General features: G+C 50.0%; 1 protein-coding gene across 1 annotated transcript in view; it reads right to left on the bottom strand.

The window, feature by feature from the left end:
• Clrn3 (clarin 3) overlaps window positions 1-9348 on the bottom strand; it is an 18299-nt gene that overhangs the window by 5871 nt on the left and 3080 nt on the right. Inside the window, exon 2 of the mRNA XM_008832127.2 lies at window positions 1476-1655. Within this exon, the coding sequence (XP_008830349.1) occupies window positions 1476-1655 (180 nt within the window). The remainder of the gene's footprint in view (window positions 1-1475; window positions 1656-9348) is intronic.

Raw genomic sequence — 9348 nt, 5'->3', positions numbered from 1 at the left:
ACCTTCTCTTACCCTCTGGTCTTTTATATTTTCTCTCTCTCTCTCTCTCTCTCTCTCTCTCTCTCTCTCTCTCTCTCTCCCTCTCCTCTTTCTCTCCTCTTCCCCCTCTCTGAGCTGTGGCATAGCGACATGGAGCTTCTTTTAGTCACCTGCGCCAGGCAGATAGTCATGATGTTTTTGCACACAGGACAGGTGGACGCTGCCCGCAGTTGCTCCTCCCAGATTTCCTGACACCTCAGCATCCTGATCATCTCTCCTCTGGGTTGTGGTGAAATGCATCATGGAGACATGTAAAGCCCCCTCTAGAATTGCCCCCTGTGATGGTTAAGATCGCCTGTCAACATCCACCACTCCTGTTTCTTGACCGTAGAAGTGATGTGACCAGCTGCCTCCTGTTCCTGCAACCATGACTTTCCCACCACAATGGACCGCACCGCCCACCTGTGAGCCGAAGGACACCCTCCTTCCTCAAGTTTGTCAGGCATTCTGTCATAGGAAAGTCAGGAATAACCCCCTTGAAGACAGGTTGATTTTCCTAAACAAAGTTATGGGGAGAGAGAGAGAGAGAGAGAGAGAGAGAGAGAGAGAGAGAAAGAGAGAGACAGACAGAGAGACAGAAAGCCTTGAAAGCATGTGAAATGAGCATAGAAGTCCTGCGCTGGCTCTCACCCAGACTTCTGGCAGATGTGGGGGCTGCAGAGCACTGGCAGAAGCCACTGAGTCTTTTGACTGTGAGTCACAGTGAAATCTAATTCCCATCTGGACTCCATCCTCCACCCCAGTACCTGCCCATGAGATAAACAAATTGTCTAGCAACCACACAGCATCCTGGCCCATGGGTGGCCCACAAGAAGACTTTATGCCCCAGATGACACCCTACATGACTCTGTAACACAGACTCACGGATGTGGCATCTCTGGAGTTCAAGTTGTGTCTTGTTATATGACGGTAAGAGAGAGAGCAAGTGTGTGTGTGTGTGTGTGTGTGTGTGTGTGTGTGTGCGTGTGTGTGTGTGTGTGTGACAGAGACAGAGACAAAGAGAGAATATACTTGTTTGTGTGTGTGTGTGTGTGAGAGAGAGAGAGACAGAGACAGAGAGAGAATATACTTGTGTGTGCATGCGTATACTCATATTCACCACATGGGGCCTGGCTTGGAGCTTAGCAAGTGTTTTGTTGATGGATGTGTGTTTTACTTGACTCCTGTATCAGAGTCTCAAAAGCAAAGCTGATTTGTATTAACTACCTTAATGTTCCCTCCTCACCCCGCTCCTGGACTCTCACCGGCACGTTGAAAACAGAATCCCATGCCCGAAGGTGATTAATTATCCCCAACACAAGAGCTGGAGCATCACAGGGCTTTATCATCTCCATGGTGTGATGTGACTGTGTGTTGCTTTCTCTGAGTGAGTGGTGGGCAGAAGGTAACAGTGGTACATGGTTCTCAGGGAGCATGGGTCTTCTTGGGATACTCACCGCTGAGTCCATTCCAAGTGTACACGCCCACAGGGCCCAGGAAGGTCTGGTAGGGGTTGCTGATGCTGTTGTAGAATGTGAAACTTGAGCTCAGCAGTGAAGCCACCAGACTCAGGACCAGGAAGATGATGACCACCCAATGCAGAGACTTCTGGGAGGAATTCTCCAATATTCCTAAAACTAAAGCAACATTTGGTGAGTTTACACTGCAGAATTCAAATCTTAAGTATAGCCAGACCTCCCCTAATCTGCCCCTGACAGGTACTTGGCTAGCAAAGGTGGGGTGTCAGGTAGAGAGGCAGTGTGTCCATTCATTCTATTAGAACAAGAGCTGGCGAACCAGTTCAGTCAGTCAAGTGCTTGCTGTGCAAGTGAGGGGACCTGGACTAACTCCCCAGAACACACTTAAAAAAGAAAGCCAAGTGTAGTGGTGTGTGCTTATATCTCAGAGCTGGGGAGGTAGAGACAGGCACACCCCTGGGGTTCACTGGCCGGCTAGTCTAGATGAACTGGTGAGCTCCAGTTCCAACCAGAAATCTCGTCTCAAAAATCATAATGGACAGTGCCTAAGAAATGATACCTGAGGTTGACCTCTGACCTTAACATGCATGCAAATACATATGCATGTGCACATGTGCATACACAGACATGCATGTATATACACATACACACAGAGAATGCGACAGTATTCTGTATAGCAGGGCATTCACTGACTTTGTTGGTTGTGTAACTATAGTGTTGAAGGTGACTGGATATTTACCCCAGTTTTAAAGTCCTAGCTAAGAATGTCCTTCTTCCAACTTACAATTGCCCTTTAGTGACCCCTGAGCTCAGATCCTTGCAGGGAGGCTAATGCGATTTCATGGAGATGGCATCCCCTTGACTCTGAGCACTAACTGCTTCCATTTAGAAACCTTAGAGTGGATCACCGTGCAAACCCACACCCTGTAGTTCAGAAGAAGTCAGGATCCAGGGGCAGCCGTCAGAGGTGGGAGAGGAAAAGCTGGGGGAAGTGACTGGGAAGGTGGAGGCCCACAGCTGGCGTGAAGGTAGGAAAGGGGCCCTGATGGAGAGAATCCGGGTGCCTCCCATGGGTCCAGACTCTACCTCCCTGGAGTCAGAGAGGATCCAAGGCCCACAGGCTCCAACACTGGAGGCGGCTGGGAGTGTGACCCTACTTTAGCCTACTTTTCAGACCTAGTTCCAACTGTATGGCACTTTACAAAATAGCATTGTTTATTTCTCAAATGGAAAAGAGCTCCGCAGTGGATCTACAGTGATGGAAAATGCAGTGCAGGTGCTCAACACTGTGAGTCACCCGATCCTCGGGGCTTCTGATCTCCTGCAGCCAGTTTCCAGGTACCTGGCTCCTCTGTCTGCTGCTTTGCTCCAACACAAATGACCAGATGTGGCAGGTGTGCTTCCCAGGTGTGCCTGGCCACAGGTTTGTAAAGCACCTCTAAGGGTTGTCAGTGCATGTCAGATCCTCATGTTAAAAGGCATTTTTTTAGAGATGGTCTGTGAAGTCACGAAGAAGGCCATCTGGGGGAGAGATTGTGGGGACAGTGACATGCTAGCAACGCCACTGAGACTTGCTAGCTGGTGACCACAGAGGGGTGAGTGAGCTCAGGTGGGAGACTCTTCCTCTTTCTGTTTCTCTGGTCCCTGGGGATGTACAAACTCTCACATCCTTAATCTAGCATAGCTTTAAAGAACAGGAACCAGCCGGAGAGATCTGGATTTGTGTTTACCAGGGCTCTGTGTGCTGGCAGTTCCCAGTAGACTGAGCCATGTTCTAGCATGAGCACTGTCTCTTGGCACTGTCCCTGCACCATCTTGATCATTGGCAGTTCTCCATTGTGCCAAGCCCTGCTCTGCATGGCCGCGTCTTTACCCCGGGCTCTTGATTCTCCTTGTGGAACTGCACACAGTGCACTCATGCCTCTTTGCTGGGCAGCCTTTCAGGAGAGCTAGAACTGAGACCCCACGGATGGTCTTCCCTGGGATAATTCACCCCTTCCCCCCATACAATTACAACAACTGCATTTCTGAGTGATTTGACCACAGTAGACATAGGAATACTCCGCCGTAATAAGATCTGAAATTTATCTTGTGCAAGAATATGTGTTCTTCCCAGTTTGGGTGAAGCCATCTTAAGTCTTGATCTTTTTTTTAAATTTTAATTATTTTTATCTATTTATTCATTTATTTTTTATTTTATGTTTATGAGTGTTATGCCTGCATGTGTGTAAGTATACCTGTGTTGTACAGTGCCCGTAGATGACAGAAGAGGGTGTTAGATCCCCTGGAACCAGAGTTACAGATGGTTGTTAGCCACCATGTGGGTGCTGAGATTTGAACCTTGGTGTTCCACAAGAACAGCCAGTGCTCTTAACAGCTGAGCCATCTCTCCAGCCCCTTAGTTTTACTCCTTAAATTAGTAATACACTCCTCGTAAACAGTGGGCATGAAATGTGGCCAAAACCATCTTGTGAAACTGGCCATCTGAGACACATCCTTAGAGAGCCGTAGCAAAAGTCTCCATCAGGAGAGAGAGAAAAGGTATCCTGAGTAGTGTGTGTCTGAGCTCAGAGCAGACACCTCCAGATGGGCGAGGTCCAGGCACAGAGTGACAGACACTGCGAGGTAAGGCTGGGACACCAGCTGGTGGGGGCTGTGTAAGAAAAAGGGACAGGAGAAGGAAACACGTCCATAGCATGCGATAAGCACAGGCACCCACCCCTCGCTAGCCCCAGGGAGTCCAGAGCCCACAGAAGGAGAGAAATACCAGCTCAGCAGCAGGTGGACCAAACCTCCCCACACCCACAGGAGAACTTCACTCCTCAGATGGACAGGGACAAAGCTCAGCTCCCCCAGGCACTGCCTCCTTGTCCTCAGGGTGACTGGACTCCAGTGACTTCCGTCCAAGACCCCTTGGGTAGGGCTCAATCCTCGGCATGCATTTTATGGGAGGTGGCCGATGGCGAGGTTTAACTAAAAGCACATCCATGGCCATCATCCCGTTGCCAGCAGAGGCCAGTGGGGTCTGATGGGACTGGAATGAGAGAGAGGGGTGGGGCCGCTTGGTCTGGGGCTGCACCTGCCCCTGACCTTGACAGAGCTGAGCCTCGTGCCTACTTGCCCCTGCTCTGTGGAGATGTCATGTTTGGAAGATTTCTGTTGCTCTAACTCAGTGCGTTCCTATTTTGAAACTGGAGGAAGAGAGTAAGAAAAAGCAACACAGTGAGCGGGACACACCCAGCCAGAGGTCCAGGCCCAGCCCTGCAGATGCGTCAGGGCTACGTCACCTCAAGGTGGATTCACTTCCCCTTTCCCAGCAACCAGAGCTTCCGAAAATCTCAGGTCTCCTGGGAACTCGGCTGGGACAAAAGGAGCACTTGCTCCTTGGCAAAGTTCATCAGCTAAGGAAACAACCACAATGCTTTAGTCAAGAACATAAACTTCACTGTGAGGAACAGTGTGTGTCCCAGGCACCTGAACTGCTCTGATGAATTTTTCTGCCTCGTGCCCTGACTGAAAGCTGTAAGTAGATGCTCATTTACAAATGGTTATCATCAGGGCTAGGGAGATGGCTCAGGGGTTAAGAGCACTGGCTGCTGTTGCAGAGGACCCAGGTTCAGCTTCCAATGCCAGCTAACATTGGTATGGCATGCTAACAACTGTCTATAACTCCAGGTCCCAGGGAGCCAACACCCTCTTCTGACCTCTTCGGGCATTGCCTGACATGGGTGCACTTACATATATGCAGGTAATATAGTCATACACATGAAATAAAAATAATAAAAAGATTTTTTTGTCTTTTTTTGAGACAGGGTCTCCTTGTAGCCCCAGCTGTCCTGGAACTCACTATGTAGACCAGGCTGGCCTTGAACTCACAAAGATCCACCTGCCTCCGCCTCCCAAGTGCTGGGATTAAAGGTGTGCATCACCATGCCCAGCCAATAAAAATATTTTTTTAAAAAACACAAATGGTTGTTATTCCACTTTGGGAGGAAGTAGATTAGAAAGTGACCCTCAAGGGCTATGGAAATGACTCAGTGGGTAAAGTGCTGGCCATGAAACCATGAAGACCCAAATTCAATCCCCCAGAACCCATATTAACAATAACAATGATCACACACACACACACACACACACACACACGCACACACACACACCCCTGAAGTCAAAATGACACATGCCTGTAATCCCAGCCCTAGGGAGGCAGAGACAGGAGAAACTTTGGAGCTTACTGGCCACCAGCCTAGTAGAATCAGTGAGCTCCAGGTTCAGTGAGAGACCCTGTCTCACAAAAACAAGGTGCTAAAGGCTGAGAGATGGCTCTGTGACTAAGAGTGCTCACTGCTCTTGCAGAGGACACAAGTTCAGTGACTCACAACAGGCTGTGATACCAGCTCCAGGTGATTCAGCACCTCTGGACTCTGTGGGCACCTGCGTTCATGTGGTGCACATAAACTTATAAAGGCGCACACACATACACATACAATAAAAATAAATAAATCTTAAAGAACAATGTGGAAATCCAGATGGTAGTGCGTGTCTTTAATCCCAGCACTCAAGTGGCAGAAGCAGGTGGATCTCTGGGAGATAGAGGCCAGCCTGGTCTACATAGTTCTAGGCCAGCTGGGACTACAGGGAGACTCTGTCTCAGAAAACCAAACCAAACTAAATCAAACCAAAAAAACCAGAAAAAAACAAAACACCCAAACCAATATGAAAAGTGATTGAGGAAGCTGGCTCCCATGTGCATGCACACACTCACACACATGCACACGCACGCACACACACGCTCACACGCTCACACACATGCACACCCGCACACACATGCACACACACTCACACATGCTCACACACACGTGCACACGCTCACACACGCACACACACATGCCCTCACACGCTCACACACATGCACACCCGCACACACACGTACACACACGCACACTCACAGATGCTCACACATGTGCACACGCTCACACACACGCGCACACACGCTCACACACACGCACATGCACACCCACACACATGCACACCTGTGCACACACGTACGCACACTCACACACGCTCACACACACGCACATGCACACACGCACACACGTGCACGCGCACACACGGACACACACGCCCTCACACACATGCACACCCGCACACACAGGTACACACACGCACACTCACACACGCTCACACACATGCACACACGCACACACTCATACACGCACCCGCACACCCGCACACACTCATACACACGCGCGCGCACACACGCACACACGCTCACACACATGCACACACGCATACACGCACACGCACACCCGCACACACTCATACACACGCGCGCGCACACACGCACACACGGAAAGAAAACGACAATCACGTTTAGCTCTGTCTTGGGTTTTGGTAAGACTCAGTAGACCGGATCGTCCAAATGGAGTTAATCTGAAGTCTCTTGGCTCATGTTCTCCCGCATGCTTCAGGGATAATTCATCTTAATTTTAACTGTTGTTATCTAAAAGTGATTTCTGAATTCCTTGTCACCTAGGTATGACAGCTGCATCTCCCTCCAGCTCCTGCCTCAGAACTCAGACATGATGGCTGCAAATTCGGGGACGGTTGGCAGGGGAAGCAACAGTCCCCCTCCACGCATGTGACAGCTGCTCCTGCCTAGGAATCAGCAGGCACTCGCCGTTCTTTTTCTTTCTTGGGGGCAAGCTTCTGAATCAGGAGTCACCTCACAACTGGAGCTCATTGCCCTGATTCTGAAAGCTCAGAAAAGAGGTCAAGAACGGGCAGCCACAGAGATGAGCACCCAGCCGGCTGACAACTCAGCTGGGTCCCTGGACACCCAGCTCCCCACAGAGGGAGGGTTTCCCACATTCAGGCCCCACCTGCCATCTGCCCTGGAGGTCTGCTTTGCTACAAGCCCAGCAGGATTTGGGTATGGTGGTTAACATCATTAACTTGACAAGATCTAGAATCACTATGGAAACAAACGTCTCCACAAGATTGTGCGGGGGTTTCTAGAGTGGATTAATTGAGGTGGGAAGACCCACCCTAAGAGTGGGCAGCACCGTTCCATGGACTGGGTCCTGCACTGAGTGAAGAGAGGGCGAGCTGAGCACCAGCGTTCATCTCTTCCTGTTTCGTGACCTTGGACACAATGTGGGTCTGCCTCACGCTCCCGCCACCATGCCTTCCCCCTGTGAGGGACTGTACTCTCAGAGTGTGAGCCAAAATAAACCCTTTCTTCTTTAAGTTACCTTTGTTAGGTATTATGTCCGGGGAGCAAGACAAAGAAATATTACTGGCTGTGCAGGGGGAACCTACGCCACTTCCTCCTCAAACCCCTGACCACCAGGAACATGACCCAGTGCAGTTCCTGTTAGAGGACATCACAGTCCTCTTGGAGCACTCGTGGTGCTAAAAGATCTCAGAGCAGGACCTGGGTCCTCCCGGAAAGTTGCTGCCGGCACCTCGTGGACAGTTGCTATGGCTTGAGAAGAGTGAACAACCCCTCTGGGATTCCTGCTGTCTCCTGCCCCATTATCTCCACCTCCCGATGTGGTTATTCCTTGGAGAACAAAGGGAAGACGCTCCTGTCCAGGTGTCCCCACACATGGAACGAAGGTGGCAGTAGGAAGGGACGGGTCTTCATCTATTCTGCACAAATCAACCGCATTTGTTTCCTCTTTGCAATTTGTTTCTATGTCATGGGTGGTCGTTTGAATGAGGAATGGCCCCCATAGACTCCAGTATTTGAACACTTTGTCCCCAGTTGGTGGTGCTGTTTGGAGACGTTTAGGAGGTCAGGCCTTGCTGGAGGAAGCACGTCACTGGGGTGGGTTTTAGCCCCCATTTCCAGTTTGTCACTCTGCTTCCTGTGCCTGTTTGAAGATGTGAGGTCTCAGTTTTTGGTTCTGGCTGCCTCCTGCTGGTATGCCTCCCTGTGGTGATGGGCTCTCATCCCTGTGGAACTGTAAGCCCAAATAAACTCTTCCCTCCATAAGCTGCCTTGATCATAGTGTTTTCTCTCAGCAACAGGATAAGTAACGAATACTAATACTCATTTTCTTAATTCAGTTTTGTCTAATAGTGCAATGTCGGGATTGCAGCAAAGAAACGGGGGTCAGTGGTGCCTGGGAGGAGAGGAGAGAGTCCTGACACTTGCCTCCACCTGCCTTTGTTCATTTGCAGACTTGTGTCCTGAGCTGGCTCCAATCAATCAACGTCAAGCAGCCTACTTCCAAGGGGTTTGAAGACAAAACCTAATGCTTGTTGCAGTCCAGTGTGTGGCCAAGGTAAAGCTGGTGGCCATCTACCTTGAGTTAGAGTTACAACCACTCTGCCCTAGGATCACCCAGGGTGTTAGTCATTTCCTCACTGCTGTGATCAAATATTTGACAAAATCAACTCAAAGAAGGAAGAGTTTATTTAGGCCCACAGGTCAAGGATGCAGTCCATCATGGTGGGGAAGGCATGGTAGTAGGAGTGTGAGGCACATTATCATCCACAGCCAGGAAGCAGAGAGAGGAAGGCTGGTGCTCAGCTCACTTTCTCCTTTTGATTCAGTCCAGGACCCCAGCTCATGGGATGCTGCTGTCTGTATTCAGAGTGGGTCTTCCCACATCAGCTAACCCAGTCTACATGATCTCACACAGGTATGTGCAGAGGTTTGTCTCCTAGGTGACTATATTTCCTATCAGGTTGACAACCAATATCAACCATCACACCTGATGTTATAGATTAGCTCTGGAATGTCCCCCACGGGCTCAGGTTCTCAAGGCTCAGTCCCCAGCCTGTAGCTCTATTTTGAGGGCTGTGGAGACTTCACTAGATGGGGCCTCGCTGTTGGAAGCAGATT

This window comes from Nannospalax galili, unplaced genomic scaffold (genome assembly GCF_000622305.1).
Source record: "Nannospalax galili isolate Female #2095 unplaced genomic scaffold, S.galili_v1.0 scaffold810, whole genome shotgun sequence".
Taxonomy (NCBI): Eukaryota; Metazoa; Chordata; class Mammalia; order Rodentia; family Spalacidae; genus Nannospalax; species Nannospalax galili.
The sequence above is the reverse complement of the archived record's forward strand: the minus strand, read 5'-3'. Positions and strand labels throughout refer to the sequence as shown.